Source organism: Pteropus alecto, unplaced genomic scaffold (assembly GCF_000325575.1).
Source record: "Pteropus alecto unplaced genomic scaffold, ASM32557v1 scaffold338, whole genome shotgun sequence".
NCBI classification, from domain to species: domain Eukaryota; kingdom Metazoa; phylum Chordata; class Mammalia; order Chiroptera; family Pteropodidae; genus Pteropus; species Pteropus alecto.
The window spans coordinates 2,226,045-2,247,709 of NW_006441995.1; the positions used below are offsets into that span (position 1 = coordinate 2,226,045).

Genomic DNA, 21,665 nt, shown 5'->3' on the forward strand with positions numbered 1-21,665 from the left:
GAGAGAGAGAGAAGTTCTATGGTTAAATATGATATGAAAATTGCCACAAACTGTACTTTCCTTTTGATATCCATCATAGTAGTGTATTAAAGACTATAAAAAGTAAATTTAACTCTGTTTAACCCAGGATTTCCCCAATATACTTAAATTACTTTTTCCTTATCGCATTTATTAATCTTCTGCAGAATTGTCAGTTGACGGGCAATGCTGAGATAATAACCAACCTTTGTTGAGTGTGTTCTAAACTCCAGAAGGGGCTCCAAGCACTTTATGGCTCAAATATCAGAGTACAAAGTCAAACTTTGTAGTTAGAAGGCTCAGGGTTCAATTTGAGCTAACCTTCCTATTACCTGCACAACTTAGGTAATTTACCTAATAATCTCCAAGCCTCAGTGTCTTCATTGCAAAATGGGGAGAAAGAGAATAGATTGTGATACAATGTGGGGAAAAAGGAAGAAAATATTGGCAGAATATCCAAACAAAGTAGGAGAACATGAACAATATTTAAGTTATTTTTTAACTGCACCAAGATGAAAAAGAAATGCAGAAGCTTTGTCATTTCATTTCTGATAACTAAGGCTATTTAAAAAAAAATCTTTAAAGAAATATCATCTGGAAATTTATCATTGAGTATAGTAAGAAAGTTTTTTTCCCTTCTAAATATTTCAACATATTGCAATAGTTTCCTGATAAGTACTTGGTAATTTTCTCGTAATTTTAGGAAATCCCTTGTTTTAGAAAACATATCTTGTGGAACACAAAAAATTGGCCGTTTTAAAATCTTCTTCCTAGCCCTGATTCTCAGTGCATTGGGGCACATAATAGTTTTAATTGTTTCCCATGGAAATGTAGATTAAATGCTTGTTTTCACCTTCTCTAAAAAGAGCCTTTTTAATCCATAATAATAACAAACAAACTTTGTAGAGTACTTCCTGTGTTCCAGGCACGTTTCTAAAAGCTCTGCTTATGGAAATATTCATGTAATTTCTCAAAAACCTGAGAAGGTAGGTAGCATTATTCTCATTTATAGGTAACAGAACACTCAAATTATTAACTTGCCCAAATCTGGCAGCTACGGAGGAGCAGAACTGGGAATCGAACCCAGGCTACAGCCTGGCTTCAGAGTTTGTACATCTGATCTCTCTGCACCACTCCCCATGGTGTAGCTGAACGACATTATTGGTTGAGGTTCCCGAGGGGGAGCAAGAAACATAGGGTAGAGTAGGAAAAAAGAAAAAAGAAAGATGAGATCTTTTCCATTTCTAGGGGACAGAGAATGATATGCAGAGTTTATCTTTTCAGTAACTTTTTACTTCTCACTTCTGCAGAGACTCTAAGTTACAGAAAAGTTCACTTGACTATACCACTAAACTCTCACTTCTCTCAAGACATCTACATGTGCTCATCTATTCTTCCCCAACCCCTCTTCAACGCCTCTCCTGTGTCCTCCCTGGCCTGGGTGATGCCTGCTTTCTTTGGGGCTCAGCTTAGGTGTCAGTTCTAATGGGGAGCCTTCTCTTACTTATCCAGGAATATTTAAGTCTCACAGCACCTGGTAGCCTGTACTTTCCTTACTTTAGCACTTATAAGGGGGAGTGTATAAATGCCCATTGACTTGTCTGTGGCTTGTACTATAGACAGGCTTCACGAGAGCAGAGAAACATCTGTCTTATCTCTGTTGGATTCCTAGGGTCTAGTACAGTACCTACCACATACTTGGTGCTTAATAACTGCTGCATTCCACAACTGCACCATCCCCCAAAGTATCACCATGTCCAAAATAATTGTTCCTTAACTGTAGTTTCTTTCTACCTAGTATATAAAGAGGAAAACTATATCAGATCCTATCATGCTGCTGGAAGAAAAAAGGAAAAGTGTGGTTTTACTCAAGCTTTGCCTCTCGCTCTGTTTTATTTTCATGTGCCTCATCATTCCTCCTAAGCCCTCCACAGACACCTAATTCCTTCCATCCTTATGTGTGATGAGGGAATCTCATAACAACACTGCGATGAGCATATGCAGGTAGGGTGTTGACGACCAGTCCCAGAAAGACTAGTGGGGAGAACTCTCACCACCACTATGGTTATCTGGTCAGGTATTCTGGCCCTTAGGGTTAGAGCACATGAGAGATGGAGATTCTATAGCAACAGATGCTATTGCTGCTGCTGTGGTAAATGGTGGCAGGTGTTACCCACTGAATGATGGTCTAGTTAAAACTGAGTGTAGTAGGAACAGAAGTCAATCTCTTCTACTTACTGCCTATCTTGCTTTTACTCTTATTATGTTATCATTATATGTGATAAAACCTCTTACTGAAGCTGTCTTATAAACCAGGCTATCTTACTTCACCTTTTCAATTTTTAGTAGCTAGTTCACCTGTATAAATCTAAGTGATAACATAAGTGATTATTTTTTGATATATTTTTGGAACAGAATTTTAGATATTGGCTCACTCAGTTACTCACTCATTCATTCAACCAATGCTTGCCATGCACACAATACAAAAGCATTTTCTGGGTGTGAGGGGACTTGAAGATGAGCAGGGCATGGTCCTCGTTTTCATGGAACTCAAAATACACAAGGATCAGGGACAGAAATAATGAACACCATATGGAATATAATGTGTATGATATTGTAGGAAATGTCACTTCAATTTTAGAGATATAGCTGAGCTACCTGCAGGTCATTAGATCAGTGTTGTTCAGTAGAATGTTCTGGGATGATGGAAACATGCGATATCTGGGCTATCTTATACTATAGCCACCAGCCACAGGATATAGAACATTTAAAATGTGGCTAGAGGAATTGAATTTTAAATTTTATTTAATTAATTTAAGTTTAAATAGCCCACTCTGGTTAGTAGTTACTGTATTGAAGAGTACAGATCTAGATAATAGTCTATCAGACAAGTAGACATGTAAAAACTCAGAAAAGCATTGGGTCCCAAGAAGCAGGCTGAAATGTCAACAGTGTAAAGACTGATGCTCCTGTGAGCTCCAGACCCTTGTAATTACCTGCCTATTTGATATCTCAAAGACTCCTCTAATTGAAGATGTTCAAGATAAACTCATGGTCCTCTCTATACAGCTAATTTTTTTCTAATCTAAGGGTCTCTCAGATCCATTCTCTTTTCTTCTCTCTACTGTTACCTCTCTAGTCCAAGCTCCTGCCTGGATTACTGCAATGGTCTTCTACTTCTTTATACTGCTTCTAGAACAATCCTTCTCAAACATCAGATTTGATCAGGTCACCCTCACATTTAAGCAAAAGATCAAGTACCTAACATGGCCTACAGGGTTTGGCCCCTGCCTACTTCCCTAGTCTCATCTTTCACTGTTTTTATTCCCCTGTCTCTATTGCAACTTCGTTTACCTTCTTATCTTCTTATTGTTCATTAAACACTACTGGTATGAATGGAGATCAGGGGGCATGTACAGATGCCATTAATGTGTGTGTGTGTGTGTGTGTGTGTGTGTGTGTGTGTGTGGTCAAATATTATATGCCATTGCCATTTGGTTTCACCAAAATTTGAGGTAGCTCCCAGAGACACTGTGCAGATGTCTCTAAGCAATAAAAATAAATGCTTTTATTTAGGCTTGAGGACTATCTTTACTTACTTGTAAGTTTTAACTAAGTAGAAGGGCTTTCAAAGAGACTCAGGCCATGTACATCATTTTAACTGGGTTGTTCGATCGATGGAGGTACAATATGTAAAAACTGAGCTTATTTTAGCAACATCGTATCGCTTTCACTACAGCTCCAAATCAGAGTCAAAAGGAGCTATAACTTAAGATCTTTGAAAGTCAGAATACTCGGCATGTGGGTGATGTCAAATATTTGGTAAAATAAAGTGCCCAGCTAAAGGTAGAGGAGGGAGTAAGAGAATCTTTTCTTCATGCTACCACTTTTCCTCCTATAGATGACATCTCTATCCTACACACTTTAGTGCTATTGTTTCCTTTTCTGTTTGTTGTTATTAATTTTCTAGGTATTTCGGAAAATATCATTATCCTCAAAAGTTGTTCAGGGCAGAATTGTCTCCTTAGAAAAAAGGAAGCAAGCTACAGGCAGGCCTAGTTCTAAGCAAAACAGTCAACAAGTTTGTCTTCAAGAGCGCCTATATCTCCTGTTGATATCGGCTTCCCTTTTTAGGTTCTTTTAAACTCTGGTCCAGAAAGGAAACTGGTTGCACCCAAGGTGTCTTTAGTCTCAACTGCAAACAAGCGTGATATATGCATTTGACCTGTTAAGACCTATGCACTTGCCCCTTATAGAAGGACTGGCTGGAATTTCTAGCATGTTGGGAGAAGGAATCTTGTCCAGGAGTCTTCTATGACTCTACACAAGTTAACGGCCAGTACCAGCTCTAGCAGCACTTGGGCCAGCCCAGCGTCCATGACAGGATGGTCTGGAATGGTTTAGACCAACCGCCTGGTTCACAGAACGTTCTTTTCCTTGATGTCCGCATCCTTGCTTTTCTACGCCATCCAGGGCTTCCTTAAGGAAAATGAGCGACGACCACTGCTCAAAACAAGCTATTCTCGACTTTATAAAATATAAAAAAAGTATTTGCCACCTAAAGAAAGGCCGATTTGAGTTAATTTCTTTCTATTGTTGACATGCAAAAGAATCTCCTGAGCAAGTTATTAAAAGTGAGATACCTAGGCTCTATTTATACCTTAATCAGAAGTTCTGATTCAGGAAGGGAGGCCTGGCGGTGGTAGAATTGTTGGGGGGAGGGCAACGATTTTACATTTTTAAAAATGTCTGGGCTCCTTCTGGTGTAGATGGTTTATAGGCTACACTGGAAGAAACACTGCTTTGAGAAACGTTGGGTAAAAAGGACATTTATAATAGTTGTCAGGTGAGATATTTTGAGGTGATGAAAATTTACTTCATCTAATGACAACTGAGAAGAAAAGCCACTTTTCAGTCTTTAGGAAGAATATAGTAATATATTAAAAACTAATTTTCTAGGTTAATTTAGTGACCATATCAGAAAATGTGATTATATTAGTCACGAAACTAAAACAGATAGTTGTCAAAATTTTGAGATAAATTATAATTCAATAGATTGATTAAAAAAGTCTAAAACACTTTGCAATGCTGTATTTGGAAGACAATAACAAAAAAGCCAAATAATAAACAATAGAATTATTTTAATAAAAAAACAAAAAGTTTGGTGAATTTTCTTCCAAAAAAAAAAAATACTTATCTTAATAAAATCAATAATGTTGTTGACTATTTAAATCATTTTAAGTTACTAAAATGTGAAACCTTGAAAACAAAATTAAATGGATTATTTTGATGGGTTTGAATATAAAATTTCTAGACTACTGGGTAGTTAATTCAAATCATTCTTTTTTTCCCTTTACTAACTACAAAATGGTTAATTTCTTGTCTTTTTAAGAAAGTCCCAAAGAATTTCCACATTGGAGAATTAGTCCATTTGAAGGAAAGATTAATTTAATATTTGTAGAATATACTATTGAGTGTGCTATTGCTACTGAAAGCTGGGCTTCTGCTTTCATATTCTTTGTTGAATCAAGTTGCTTCCATCAGTTTGCTGACATGACTTAAAAATATCTCTTCAATAAATGTATATATTTCTTGATGGTTCACCCTTTGCCCCAAATTTCATTTTCATGTGGTTATAGAGAGATACTTGTTGGACATATGTTTTGAACTAGTTCTCTCTCAAGTACCAGGTGATACACAAACTGTTCTGACCTGGTTATAAAATTTTATAGAATTATGTGTTTTATTTATTAAAATCAATTAATCGATAGCTAGCCTATGCACAATTTGCAACTTCAATTAATATTCTTCCCCCCTTTCTTTCACCCCCAGTAAATGGAAAGCAATATAAGAAAATCAATTTTAGCCCAACTTTAGTTATTTTGGATTCCAGCTTATATGTTGTTAGCATTTATACCATATACCTGGAATCTAAGTCAAAATTCTTTTCTAGAGAATACAGACCTTTAAAAATTTCAAATAAGGAATTATGTGTCTTTTTAAGGCACTCGAATGAAGCTTTTTCCTTAGATCTTATAAGTCCCCGTAGATAGGGAAGAGTACTCAGTACATATAAACATTATTTTTCTTGTAACATAGTTTAAGAAGTGAAAAACTCATATAAACAACTAGTTTCTTTAGCATGTTTGTCTTATTTATTATTACTAGATGGAAACTCTACATTGGCATATACACACTATCAATACATGAGGATAGTTGAAATTTTCACTTTTTTTTTTACATGGTGTGAAATCAAACATTCTTTTAAGATAACCCATTAAGTATTTTTCTGGTAGATGCTTTATAACAGTTAAATGTCCTACTAATGTTTTCACCTTAGATACATGATTCAAAGTTCTCTGTCAGGATGGCAGGCTGACTATATGCTATAGCAAGCTCTCTTCATCCCAAATATCTAGGAAAGATTGAAAAGATAAGTGATGGGAAAAAAAACATAAACACACTGGAAAACAAGAAAGTAAACTCACAGTGGACCAGAGCCGCGAGGAATCTCTAAAAACCAGATTTGAAGAAAGATAAGCTGAAAGAAGAAACAGAAGCCCCAAGAGAGCACATGAGAAAGGGCTATAAAGAGTGGAGCCCACTAAGAGCACTTTGCATTCACAGATGGAGAATGCTGGGGGCAGAAAGGGGCCCTGGGGGAGTTCTTGGAGAATGAAGCAGGTATAGGTATAGCCAGGCTGTTGGACTTCTATACAACAGGAATGGGAGAAGAATGGCAGAGACCTTGTGTGGGTGAAGCTGAGCAGAGCTCCAGGCAGCTGCAATGTCCAGGAGGGAGGAAGTGTCCTGGCGAAGATTAGCCATCAAAGCTCCGCACCCCGCAGCACACCCAGCCACTCCCTCGCTCCACTGAACCCCGGCTTTTCCACAAAGCCGGTTGCACAAACAGAAATGGCAGATAGTCTAATGGAATCTCCACTACCAACCTGTGCATAAATGTGGAATCTCCAAACATTCAAAACAAGCCAATGCCAAGAGAGGAGGACTCGAGTCAACAAATGATAGCACTTACACCTAAGGCAACAGTAATAGGGCAAGAGAGATGCCAGAAAATCTAAAAGAAGATCAAGCTGATGCTGTGATAATGAAAATCTTTTATGTTGTGTTTAAACAAATAAAATGTGATTTAATGCAACAATTGGATGCCATTCTTACAAGTAGTGATTGATACCTGAGGCAACTGCTGGTGGCTACTTTCTATTACTCATCTAGTTTTCAATGGGGTTTTTATTAGAGCATTATCTCCTTTTCTCTTTCAATAAATATAATTACATTGCTGTCAATGATTTGAATCTTTATGCTACTTTTAACTTTTATACATTTTAATTTAGCCTTCACAATAACCTTCTGGCAGAGTTGACTTATATTAACTGACGAGAAAACTGAGGCTTAGAGAGGCTAAGAACCTCCTTTAAGGTCCCACAGTAAGTGGCCAAACTTGTACTGGACCCAAGGCCTCTAGCAACAAAGCATCTGCTCTGAACTCTCCCTGGTGAAAAACAATTATGTAAACGTCTGCATTTTTTAAGACAAAAAAGTGCTCCTGGCTTTATAATATATCTCACTTCTCCTAGATCAGTAAGTGCTCATAGTGCCTTCTGAAAGCTCTCACCAACTTCATGATTTTTACAAAAGTTTCTGGTTTAGAATAATACAGTGACAAGCTTGAAAAAAAATACCTGTTTTTTTATCAATGCCACATCCACCCTCTCCTTTTATCATTAGGCTCATAAATGCAGGAATCTGTCTGCAGCATCAAAATTCAAGAATGTTTTTCTCCAAACTCACGTATCTTTGAAGATCAACTAAAAAGCATTGCAGAGGAAAGGCGGCCTTTATTTTAGGACAACTGACTAGCTTTCTTTTGCATTGACTTACTTTTGTCTAAGTATTACATGAACGTCGGTCTCTTTTGAAGATTAGATACTTAATACACTACACTTTTTGAAGAAAAAAAAGATGAATGTTGTTACGAGTGATGAGTTGATAGTGGGGTAACTAGGCCAGTACACTTGCACTTGGGTGCTAATCAGATTCAAAGCATAGAAATGCCCATGGCTTTTAACTCCACTTATCCCTTGGACCTCCTGGTCAGTTTCAGTGGAGGGGTGAGCTATCACCAGCATGGAGACCTCCCAAGGGAACAAGTGTGATCACATGGGCAGGACTGTGAGCTCCATTGTCATTCTGGCCTCTGTCAATACAGCAGCATTCTTATAGAGATAACAATTATTTGGATTTTCAAAATCTGTTTATCTTAGCATTTATATTTTTTCTTTGCCTTGAGTACCACCTGTAGTGCTAAATATGGTTTATTAGTTTAATGAATAGTAATTGTAGGAGCCATGTGAAAAACACTGTGCTGAGCTAACCTGAAGTTCACTGCAGGGCAGAAAGGGAGGAAAAAATGAAAATAAGAGAGAATAGAGAACAGAAAAAGGAGAAGAAAGGAAGGAGTGGCAAGAGTCCTTGATTACAGATGTTCGGTGGGGGAACCCTACAGTCTTCTAGCCTGATGGTCAGAGTCAGCTAGTGGTACAATTTAACGACCAACTGTTAAAATAGTGCACTAGCTACAGCCCTCTAAGGGCTCCAGGTACCCTTTAGCGGGCCCTAGACCTAATTATGATCCAGCAATTAAGAGGTTAAGCCTGACATAACAAGGGACTTTTAGGACTCCTGTGCCAGCCACACAGATGTAAGATATTTGAACAGCACCTTTGCACTTACCCTAAGCAAATTTTAAGATCAACCATAGGATATTACCTGTTTTCTTAAACAGATCACTCATTCATTTCCATGTTTTGATGTAATCTAACTTTTAATATCCTATCTCATAGCATTCCTTGTTTTCAGAAAAATACCTATAGCTTATAAACCCTTCCTTTCCCCACTATCCCCTTTACCTCTTCCCCTTCTGTAATCATTCTCTTAGATTGAAGTATTTCTCAATGTGGTCCAAGAACAATCTGCCTTAGAATTACCTGGTGATGTTAGTGGCTATTCCAATTCCTGGGTTCCATCCAGGCTTCTTGAACCAGAAACTTTGGGGGGCATTCTTATGCAACTTAAAGTTTGATAACCTTTGAAAGACTAAAGCCCAGTTTTGATGTTGATCAGAATATCTGTCCATTTTGGCCACCTTTCTCATTAGAGACTCATTTAATGTTATGATGATCAGGAAGACACGTAACGGGCATTGGTTTGCATGTGTGTCCTTGAAAACTTTTAATTCAGGAAAGAACCTGAAAACTTTCACATTCCAGATCTGGTAGAAGAAAGCCACGCTCTAGTTCTTTTGTTTTTTTTTTTAAGAATCTGAACACAGACAAGAGCGTAAAACAACCTGATTTTCACACCAATTTGGAACATTTCAGTTTCTGTATTTCTATTGGAAATGACCGAATTCTCCTGGATATATTCTATTCACCAGCAGTTTGTTTCTAGTAATACAGTGACTATCGATAGCAATGTAAAATAAAACCAGTTCCTCCCACCTGGCCATCCTTTCAGACTAATTCCTTCCACTCTCAAAAAGAAATAGTGAAGAGGCCTTTGAATAAAAAACATCTGTTTATGTTCAAAGGAAGACAGCAGCTGAGTTTATGGGTTTGGGTTAAAGACAGCCAAACTGTTCTGAATAAAAAATGGAAAGAGTATTCTCATTTTTCTTTGTCATTGAGGAGGGTCAAAGAAATGAAAAAAGAAATGAAAGTATGAGCAACAGGAGAGGGGACAGAAGCCTGAGTTACAAAATACCTAACTGCTTTTGAAGGATAGTGGTTGCCAATATTCTGTTTTAAGTTTCTAGCCTCAATGAAATGTAAACTCCTATGTCCGCACACCTTCAGTAAAGTCTGTCACGCACTCAAAAATGTCTTCAGTGAGTGATTTGCACTGAAAACTAAGGAAAAGCACCAAGTCTTTTGGATAATTGTAATATAACATAGGGTGCGTGAGGCTATTCCTAAACCTATCCAAACTGGAAGAAGCAGGAACTGAAAGTCAGACGTAACCTTGAGAATTCAAGTCACTTGGTCATTCATTGCTTTTCTGTGGAGATCATTAGATTTTTTCCCATAAAACAAGGCTGGAGTTTGAAATAAACTTTATCCAGATTTTAAAGACCATGTAACAGCCTTTCTAGTTACTACCTTAGCTTTTCCATTTCGAAGTCATGTTGGCACACATAATTCACAATGTTTTCTTAATAGTTCAGAATTTAGCAACCTTTCATGCCTCCATAAAGTTCAGCATTTTCTGTGGGTTTTAGTAACAGGTTTTACTGATCCAAAAGAAAGGAGATTCGTGGTAATGGTATGGAGGAATGGGAATAAAAATAAGATTTAAGAAAAATCATAGCTTAAAAGAAGAAAGAAAGCAAGAAAATGGAAAAGAGACAAATGGTTGAAGAAATGGTGGAATGTCATTTGCTAGGTTGAGTGGCACATGCTATCCGCTACAGAATGAAGGTTTTTGTACCCCTAAATTCATACTTTGAAACCAAACCCTCCATGTGATGGTGCTAGGAGGTGGGGCATTTAGGAGGTGATCAGTCATGAGGATGGAGCCCTCATGAATGGGATTAGTGACCTTATAAAAGAGACCCCAGGGAGCTCCCTAGTTCCTTTGCCACATGAGGACACAGCAAGAAGATGGCCATCTGCAGACCAGGAAGTGGGCTCCCACCAGATACCGAATGTGTCGGTGCCTTGATTTTGGACTTCTCAACCTCCAGAACTGTCAGAAATAATTTCTGTTTTATCTAAGTCATCCAGTCTATGATATTTTTGTAATAGCAGCCTGAACAAAAATACTACTTCGCCTTGTAATAGTCCACCCAAACAATAGGCCCATTAGATAATCACTCGGAGTTCATGGAGAAAGCAGAAGTTGCCAGTTGGAGATAGAGATCTAACAGAAGGTCTAGAAACCTCAATTGGTTGTGTGCCACTCAGCCAGGGCACGATTACTTTCTCCCCATAAGGACTATGAACTCGAGGCTTCAGAAATCAAAGTCAGTCTCTTGTAAAAGAATGAGGTTTCCTGCTTGTTAAATTGAGCAATTGAGTTTAGAAATTTTTCTTTAAGTTAGAGTAACATGAATGACTGAAACATATTTTATAGACTTGCCTTATCCTCCTTTCACATATAATTGCTCTTGAAAAAAATGGCTGAGGAGCAAGTCATGGTTATGTGTGTATGTGTAGCTTTCTCACCCAGTCTAGATGAATCAGAAACTGAAGGCTGGAGGAGAAGGAGAAGCAGTGGTCCTGGGGAAGATGCAGTCTAGATTCTCGGTAACTGAGAGGATGTACATGGAGTACCTCAACTTCTTCAAGGTGACAATTTAGACAATAAATAGGAAATACTGTAGAATTTTAAAATAAACCATTTACTAAGGAGGGCTTTTGTGGGCATTAATCTAGGTTCTTTCTCCACCTAATAACAGTTAGGCAACTTTTGTTTCAGAATGAGAGGAACAGATATTCAAACACACTTTGCATATCTGTGATATTTACGTGTCTTGCCATTTTTTGGGGAGACAGATTTTTAGTTGCCTAGTTCCACAAATCATATCACCAAACAGATTGCTCTTGAAAGTAAGATGAGTTACCTTATTGTTCTGAGAATTATAAGAAAATCAAGAAAATAGAGCCGTGTTATATGGCAAGAACCATTCTCTTTGCCCTCTTTGCCTCAATAGATCTATGGACACCCCTGGAAAAAGAGATGCTTGGTTGCCAGGAGCTTGCCACAGTCTGCAAAAGCCATTGTGCAGCTGCAGAGATGCAGACTGTTGAAATAAATACAAACAGCTGATTCTACACTACCAGTTCTTACTTTGGGGAAAGAAAACCTCATATGGTTTTTTGTTCAGATTTTTTTGTATAACCAGATGTCTCATCTTCGGTTACTTTTTTCTGATGCTATCTATTGCTATTGGATGTTCTAGATGTTCTTTTCTATCTGTGTTATGCTGGAGAAAATGAAGTCTCATCTTTTTTTTTTCTTTTAAATAGCAATTTAAACAGAAGAGAATATGTTTCTTATGTATCTATTTACTAGTACCTGATATAGCAATTAAAGTCTACACATTTTGGACCCTTTTTCTCTTCCTTTTTTCTTGTATGTTGGATAAATAAATAATCTCGTGCTCTAGATGTTTCTCTGGGTTTTAAAGCCATGCCACAATTATCATGATTGTGCTTTCTCTAGAAGGATAGAAAATTTCCAGATATTTTTGTAAAAACAGGTAGTTGGATTTCTGCTCCTGAAGCATAATTTTATTCTTCCAACAATTGGAGTTATTCTTGCTTTTAAAATAAAAAAGTTAATGTTATTTTGTTTTTTAAACAACAACAAAAAAAGCACAAAAATTACACATGAACCCATCATATTCTGAGATAGTATTCATCAAGGCAAAGAAGGACGTTTCGTGGCAAATGCAGATTATGGAAATCCAATCCTTCAAAAAAGAGTTTTATTTGACTTGGCTTAGAAGCTATTTTAGCAGATTATATAAAGCAAGGATCTCCTGCCCAGTGAGAAGACTAAATTATAATTTATACTTTTGCCCCAATCTTCCTATCTAGTGTTTTGAAGAAATTTTTAAATTTTTTATGTACATAAGCACAATCGAAAGTAAATTAGAAAGAGCTTTTCTGTATTTGGTTATAAAACTTGTATATATTTGTATTTGATCTTTAGACTTGACTTTCCTTTTAACCTCTTTCCTTTCTTAAGTAAATCATAATTTTATTTTAACACTTTATCTCTATGGCTTTCATGACTATTTTAAAAAATGAAATAATTTTGATAAAATTTGGTATATATTAAATCATCTCATATACATTTTATACTTTATTTAAAGGTAAGTCAGCCATTGTAAAACAAATTATTTATTTATGTTACTTATGTGGCTGTATCTCCTTTGATCTAGCACAAATGCTAGTAATGGTGATTGGGCAATATTTCCATATTTTCCTTTGTAAGCAGCTTAAAAATATACTAACTTCTGCCTTTTAGTCACAGGAAGACTTATTACAACAGAGTAAACCATAGCATGTTGCTCCAAACTAGGCCTTACGGAAAGTAATCTTCCCATAACTCAGAAACGTGACAGTTCCTTATATAAGCAGGGTGACTATCTCTGTAAGGTAATGTTTCCCTGTGGATGAAATGATGTGTGGATCATAGTTGTGCTTTTAAAATTAATATTAAAAGATTAGCTGGTGCCTGAGCACTTAAGAGAAATATTTGAAGACCAAATCGAGCCCTGAGTGGGGAACCAGAAACCTAAAAATGCTGAGGAGACTTTTCAGTGGCAAAATGACTTAGGCTTGAAAGAGAAAGAATTTGGCTTCCCCATGCATAGCTCAGGACCAGTGCCTTCTCCTTTTCTTGGCTCTATATCTTATCCAGTATTCTATTCTTCTCCTAGTCTAAGTATAAACTGATTGGCTGATAGAGTCTCAAAATGTGACTGCTCTCAGAGAATTTACAGTTTAATGGAGGTCAGGTGTTATCAACGGTCCAGAGATGAAGCACCCATCAGGTAGCTGGATCTCTCCCTTGCCCCACACTTTGATTATGTTCAGAAGATTCTTCAGAATAGGAGAATTGGAGAGGGATTAGGGAGTGGTCATCCAAGTGACCATGACCAGCTGCCATTGTCCAGGAGATATAAAACAAAGCTCACAGTGGGCATTCAAATCATGTGAATTTCCTTTGTGCCATCTTTCTGTGTGGTTTGTGGAGGGGCTAAACTGACGGTCCCTTGGAAATATTGCAAACCTCTGGATTATAATAGAAATACTTCATTGGTATTAAATAATGAGGGAAGGGAGTTTCAGAATGTTCTTCTTCCAATTTCCAAATAAAATAGTAAAAATGAAATATGGCAAGATAAATGTGAACTCAAACTTACTAGCAGTCACCACACAGAAAAGGAAAATAATCTCATTAGATAAACTTCAAAGAGTGGTGGCTAAGGGAAGAAATAGAAGGTTCTGGTGCCATAAGAGGCAAATGAAGCTTCCCACTTGTTGCCCAGGCTCAGAAACAAATCTAAGGGAAGACAGCGATTCTATAAAACCCTGTGAATTCTCCCTAATATGCTCCAACTTGGAGAAGTGAACTCAGAGGTGAGTGAGCAGCCTGTGCAAGGTCAAGGAGTTACCAATAGCATGAAAACCCTAAATACCACACAATAGGATCATATGAGAGGAAGAAAGGAGATGAGCTGTCATGGTTGGCCTTACTGTGGTACGGGGCACTGAATGAGGTCTCAGAAAGTGGAACAGAATCCAGATCTCCATCAAGGACTGTTCTTAAGACTAGCCAGCTATCCTTCACTCCACAGAAGAGTGGATTAAAAGCAATATTCAGGATTCAAATCACAGCTCTCAGGGAAGACAAATTTATCACACTGGATTAGAGCAAGTAGATGTGTTTATCATCCCTCACGCAGATCGAAAGAAATCGTGTGAACCCTATGCATGTGGGACAGAAAATCCCTGAGAGCAGAGGGGAACATCATCTCTCAGAATATATTGATGACAGAATGATTGACACAAACATATCTTGGCTAAGTTTTTAAACCTTAAGGACAGAGATTTCTTTGAGAATCTAGACAAAGAAGCAATAATTTTCATGTTGGTCTCAGATGTCTCATCAGTAAAATTAAGTATCAGAATATCAAACTAAAGACTATGTAGATTGCTTATAAAAATGATAACACTGGATGAAAAAAAGCCCATAAGATGCTGTTGGAATATAATACTGCAGAGGAAAGTTTGTTCAGTAAGGTTTAGACTGAGGAGCTGATTTCTTTTAGAAGAGCAGAAGAGAGATGTTCAAAAGACAGAGAATAGGAAGCTTTTAAGATCTGATCAGGGAATGGTGTGGTTAGAAGAGGGCAGCCTCTTCTAGAAGCATTTTTATCATGAAGTTAAACCCAGGCAAGCGGCCGAAGAAATGGTAAGTGTTATGGAAAACTGCTTTCCCAGAGATCGAGGAGGGAGAGTGAAATAGACTGGACTAAAGTTGGAGCTAAAAGTAAGGGTGGACACCAGCCACAGAGCACACACCAGGCGCCTGGAGCATGATGAGAGGGAACAAAATGTGTGGGGAGCCTCGTTGCCACCTGAGGCTGAACCATGCTTAGAGGAACTCCCAGCCCCACGCCGTGCACTGTACAGGGTTGCCTCCAGTTTTCCAATCTTCTGCAATAGCCCAGTCTGTGAGATGTTTCAGAAAAAGTATCTGCTTTTTAGGTACTTTATTCTCAAATTCCAAGTGGGCATTAGCATAGCAATGACTGTAAAAATCTTGCTGTAAAGAATCCACTAAGCCCTGAATTTCTTAAATGTGTTTGAGCATACAATCCCCTGATGTCCAATGTGATATATAAATATCTAACCCGTAATTTTCAGAGATTATCTTTGAAAAGAGAGTGAAGGGAAAGATAAAGGTGACAGCTTCAGGTTCTATGAAGGAAAACCTTGCCCACTTCTTGCTGATGAAAATAGGCCAAATACCTTTTGGTTTCAAATTGCTGTAGGCTGGATTAGTTAAAGTGACACACAAACAGATGAGTATGGAGTCAGCCACAACACTAACCTGTTGCTAACGCTGTCTGGGATCCTGGCCTTACTCCTTCAGTTGTCTAGATGCATAACTGATCCTTCTTAAAGCTAACGTACAGAAAGATGAGTCTTAGTTTCTCTATGGTGTTAAGAACAAGACCAGAAAAAGGGCTGGATGAAATATTTCCCAGCAGGTTTTACAAAATCCTACATGCAAATCAGCAGTCAAGCAAGGGGTTCTTAACAACCCAAACTTTACGGGCCAGGCAAACACAATGATGCTTGGGAAGAAGTCCTTTTCCAGTTGGCCTGGGGACCAAAATGAACCAGAGAAAAGGTTAGTTCAGTGAATATTTTGATATTTTGGATATTTTAAAAAACTTTTGCCTTCGTAACCTTAAATGGTTCTGAAAAAAAAAGTTATTAGCTCCATAGAAAACCAAAATGTAATATTCAAGCTTCTGGTTTACAAGAAAGGAAACTAAATAGAGCTACAATATAGGCTCCATGTATAATATTCATTTTGCATAGAAACTCCATTTAATTGAGCACAAATCTATTGGCAGGGGTTATCTAAATTTTTTTTTTTTAAGTAATTGCTAAGCTATAAAGTATTAATACTAAGTTCTGATTAAATAGATTTTGGTGGGAGGACAAACCTGAACAACTAACAAAAAAATATTATTCTTATGCACCAAATAAATAATGTTAAGCAGACTGGCCTCTGTCTTAATGGAGCTTATAATGGTATTTATAGTAAAAACAAAACAAACAAACAAAAGACTTGTTTCAAATGAAGGACACAGAAAGGAAGAAGAATAAGAATTCTTTGAGTTTCATTTAAGCTTAATTTATTATCTCATGCTATCCTGCGTTTCAAGAGAGGGAGCCTAGTAGGGAATATGGCGATGGGGACCAGGGCTCTGGAATCAGAGAGACCAGAGGTTAGGGTCTGTCCCTCCTCAGTCACGGTGTGGCCTTGGGCAAGTTCCCTAACCTCTCTGAGCTTTATATCCTCACAGAGTTCCATTTCATTGGAATTAACAAGATAATATATCTTGCTATCCAATATATAATAAGTCCTCAATAAATAATAAATATTTTTAACGGTTAATATATTGAACAAAGATGGTAAAGATGGAAGGTAGATCTGAAGAAAAGGATAAAGAAATTGAACATGAACACAGAAAGGAAAGAATCAAGTAAAAGTCTAAGAAAATAGTTTTAGAGTTTTGAAAACCTACAGAGTTCTTAGATGAAGTTTAGTTAATTTGAACACTATATGTTTTCTAATTCTAGTATTTTTTTTTTAAACTTCCTAAAAGGAATGTTATACTACTTAGTATGATTTAGGGGAAAAAATAGTAGTGGTGGGAAGCAGAGTATGCAGACCTGACTATTAAGAAATTCTCTGTTTTCAGAAAATAAGTTTATTTTATGACACACATACAAGGTTATTTTCTGCACATTGTTTCTAACACCAAAACTTTGGAAACAATACAAATTGTTAAATCAATTAGGTGAGTCATCTACTAACCAGAATATTACATAGCTTAAAGAATAATCAGTTACTTCTTATTAAAATGTGGAAAAATATACAATTTATTACTAGCTTTTTTTTTTTTTAAGCAAGGATCAGAGCTTCTTGAGTAAAAAGTGGAGGGATTAGTATCTATGTTTATATTTCTATGTTTAAACATAAAGAAACTTTGGATGGATGTGGAAATTGGAAGAGTAGTTGTTTGTGTGGGGAGGAGGCTGGGAAGACCCAGCAAATGGCAGAGAAGGACTGAAGGCAACTTTTCACTGTGTACCATTTTATATGTGCTGTTTTTTGAGCCAGATGTGATTTTTATTATTTTCGCTTACATGTGGTATCTAAGGATACTTTTCACTGTGTACCATTTTATATGTGCTGTTTTTTGAGCCAGATGTGATTTTTATTATTTTCGCTTACATGTGGTATCTAAGGATACTTTTCACTGTGTACCATTTTATATGTGCTGTTTTTTGAGCCAGATGTGATTTTTATTATTTTCGCTTACATGTGGTATCTAACAAATATAGTGGACAATTTGGTGATGTACAGAGGAAAAGGAAATTGGGAGTCTGAGGGAATGGGGTGAAGGGTTTAAAGAAGTACAAATTAGTAGTTGATAGCTGGGCACAGGGAGCATGGAAGAGAGAATGCAGTTAGCATTAATACGATGGCTAAGTGGAGGGTCAGAGGAGGGAGGGAGCAATTGGGGGGATCGTTTTATGAACATTATAGATATCTAACCAATGTACTGTATACTTGAAACTAATTTAAATAAACACATTTATTTTAAAAAGTAAAAAAAAATAATTAGAAAAATATGAATGCTTTAGAAGAGTATTATTCAGAATTTAAAGTTATGAAACAGATTGCTTTATCCTGACACCAACCTGAGGTCAGTTTAAATTAAGAGAGTTTAAATTAAGAGAGATTGACTTCTGATTTGCAGAAGAGGTGGATAAAGAGGGAACAGGGTCCATTTGGGAGTATAATGTACACCAAGGGATCAGAGGTTGGAAGAGGTTGGAATCCACTGATGAGAGGATTTAGAATCTAAACTGTGTAATGGGGCATCTGAGCAGTGGGAAGCTTGTCAGGATGGGGAGAAAGGGTTGCAAAAGAGAGAAGAGAGAGAGCAAGGGTTAAATCTAATACTTAGCAATTTTGCCTGGGTCCCTCAGAGCTCTGCTGCACTGAAAATCAGCTCAACGCTGATCTTGACAGAAAGAGAATTTTGTTAGCATTTGTGAAAACTCATTCAATAACATGACACCAGATAACTGGTTACCACCACCCAAACCTGGTAGTGAGGTAGAAACAAAGATTTGAGGAAGTGGAAGAAAGGTCCCAAGGATTTCTGCTTCACATCAGAACGATTTCCTTGGCATGAAGTAGAGCCATAAAAATGGAGGTTATGATAGCTAGTTTGTTTAATCTGAGGTACAGAAAAACTAAGAAAGAGAAATAAGAATCAGTCTTAGAAGTTCTCACTAAATTAACATTTCTGAGTTATGGACCAGTATCAAAATCAGGAAGTGACAAATGAAGAAGATGATCATGGAGTGATTCCAAATTTGCTTTCTACATGATAGATTAATGGGAGATTTGATCGCTAATTTGATGATCAAAACTGCAAATATTGATCTCAGGAAGATGACATGTTGCAAGATGCTTCTACAGAGCAAAAAAACAAAAACAAAAACAAATTTTGCCTAGAATTGCTTTAATTGGACCAACCTTTTTTAAGGAGAAAAATATGTCCAATAGTGGTGTGGTCACTTGGAAGTATCCCCCCCTTTAGCCCCCCAATAAACAACAGTTGCACATTATTTACCTAAAATATTAATCATTTCAAGCATAAGAGAGCTTCTTCCATCACTACGTAGGATTACCAATCGTTAACAAGTCATTCAGTATCACATTATAGCATGTGCCACAGTATTGTGGTAACATTTGTGGTAGAAAATAAAACTATTCACCGAGAAGGAGAATAACATACCTCTTCGTCTGCCTTGTTACCCTAGCTATGTATTACTTTATGAATCAGAAAAGTTAAAAAAAACTTCACTGAGAAATAGAAAACAGCTAAAATATATAACAGAAAGACTCATTTCACAAGTCCTGTTGATCTCTTATTTGAATATTGGGCTTAAGAAACAATGAAGAAGTTATAGGCACTTATAATTATTTGGAGGGGGGTTTCTAAACTTTTGTACTATTGACATTTGGGGCTGGAAAATTATTTTTTGTGAGGGGCTGTCCTGTGCCTTATAGCAGCATCCCTGGCCTCTACCTACTAGATGCTAGTAGCATCTTTCTTTTCTGACAATGAAAAATAACTTCAGACATTGCCAAATATTCCCTGGGTGTCAAATTGCCTCATTTGATAATCGTTGCCTTAGGGTTTCATGCATCTTTCCATCTAACTCCTTTATGTAGTAAGAGCAAATGCCACAGTCTCATTCAACAGAAATGAAACCAAACTAAGGAAGTAAATGAAATGGTTGTCATTAAGCAAAACCACTTATCAATCAAATGGATGTGTTTCCTTCCATCCCCCAAAAACCAGCCCACCAGGCTTTTTCTCACAGAATGCCCACATAGAACTATGGATTTCTCCCTTCTCAGACCTCTCACACCAAAGAAAAATAATGCACAAGAAAAGTCATTGCATACACAGAAGTACCAGTGATGGAATCATTTCTTGTTGCAAATTTTTCTATAGAAGCCAAAACACTCTCTGCTGATGAACGAAGCATGTTAAATTGAAAATGAGAGAACTTACTGTTTCCAGAAACAGCTTTTCGGAATTTCGTCAGGTCGACATTTGGTGGTCTACTGGGTTTTGGTGGAGGTGGCCCCAAGAGAAACAAGGGAGGAAGGGGCTTCTGCTTAGGGGCGGCCGAATTCTTGTCTTCCTTTTCCTGGCTTTGGCCCCAAGGCCCTGCCATCGTCACCTTAGAAGGTGGCTTAGGAAACTTGGCAGGAGGAGCACCAGAGGCTGACTCTTCCTGATTTATTTTGTTCAGGAATACATTCTTAGTAGCATCTATCTTTCTGTCTTCTTTCTTTTCTTCAGCATTTTTTGAGAGGCTTGGGATTCCTCTGCTTGCAGAGGGTTTCAGAACCACTCCAAGAAAAGGTGAACTTGATGTCTCGCCTTCATGGTCTTTGTTTTCTGAGTCTTCCCTTGCTGGCTTTAAAGGGCCAGTTTTAGGCTTGACTCCCAGAGGGACCGGGGGTCCTCTCTGTGGAGATGCATTCTTAGTGGGGCTCTCGACCTCATGAGGGTCTTCAATACTCAGGGATGGCTTCTGGCCAAAGACGGGTTTGGGGAATTGGGGCTTGGGGTCATGATCTTGAGAGGCCGATGCGAACTTGCCTTGAACCGCAGACAACTTTGGAAACACTTGTTTCTGATCATTTTCCTGGGCTGGAGGATTAGAGCCGGGCTTTGGGCCTGGCAGCTTTAAGTCATGGTCTTGGTTTACACTGTGAAGCGAAGGCTTATTCCCAGGAGGCCGGGGAAAAACAGGTTTAGAATCTTCTTTGGGAAAGTTGATAGGCTTGGGACCTACAGGCTTCAGAAATCCCGCTTTTACCTCAGGGTCTCTGGTAGCTGAGACTGCTGGTGATCCGAATCTTTGGCCCACTCCTGTGGGCTTTAAAAACGGGGGCTTGGGCTCCTTGTCAGGCTTTTCCTCAGAAGAAGGTTTCACTCCCACAGGTGGCTTTGGAGACCCAAACTTTGATGTGTTGTTGGGTCCTGCTGGAGGGCTGGCATTTCCTTGGTTGTTGAATAAGTTCTTTTTTGCTTGTACTCCTAAAGGTGAATTTTGCCCCGTGACTTTGAAGGGTCGGCTGCTGACCGAGACCTCCTCTGTCGGGTTGCCCCCTGTGTTAAACTTCGCCATGAGAGACTTCACATCTGCTTTTCCATCCTACGAGCAGAGGGAACAAAAACTATCTGAGAACCAGAAGTCTTACTTGCACAGTTTAAAATACTACACTTTAAAGAGTTTCCTGGTTTGAGGCCTGCAGTGCTGCTGATTGGTTAGGAAGATATTGTAACACTTATCTTCCTCTATGGCAAAATAAGTTATGAGAGTTTCTTGAAGGGGGAGGGCTATTGTACATATACTTTCTTTGGGTAGTCTTAGACTGACACGTCTGTTTTTGTTTGTTACAACTTGTCTTTTCCTTTTCCTGTCACTGTTTCTGTAGCTATCTTGCTAGATTTACTCTTCACTTGGTATTTGTCTATTTTATTTGACTTGAAAAAATATGGAAGTGACTAACAGATGACTTCTTCCATATTTTAAAACCAAGCCTCTTAAACAGAAACTACATTTAAAAATGAAAGTAAATTCTAGGTTGCATGCTTTGTACAGCATGGCCATGTTAACATCTCTGTGGTTTGTAAGAGTTCTCTTTCCCATCCACATTTAAGGTCTGTCTGTTTGCTAACAGGGAGATGTGACAGATAAACCCACTAA

At 37.8% G+C, this 21,665-nt stretch overlaps 1 protein-coding gene across 2 annotated transcripts in view; it reads right to left on the bottom strand.

The window, feature by feature from the left end:
* FYB1 (FYN binding protein 1) overlaps positions 1-21,150 on the bottom strand; it is an 84,371-nt gene extending 63,221 nt beyond the window's left edge. The window contains exon 1 of one of the 2 annotated variants that reach the window (XM_025052161.1): positions 19,955-21,150. In XM_025052161.1, the coding sequence (XP_024907929.1) occupies positions 19,955-21,083 (1,129 nt within the window). In that variant the 5' untranslated portion in view covers positions 21,084-21,150. The remainder of the gene's footprint in view (positions 1-19,954) is intronic. The other variant, XM_006919504.2, reaches the window with a different exon arrangement.
* Positions 21,151-21,665: the final 515 nt, after the last annotated feature.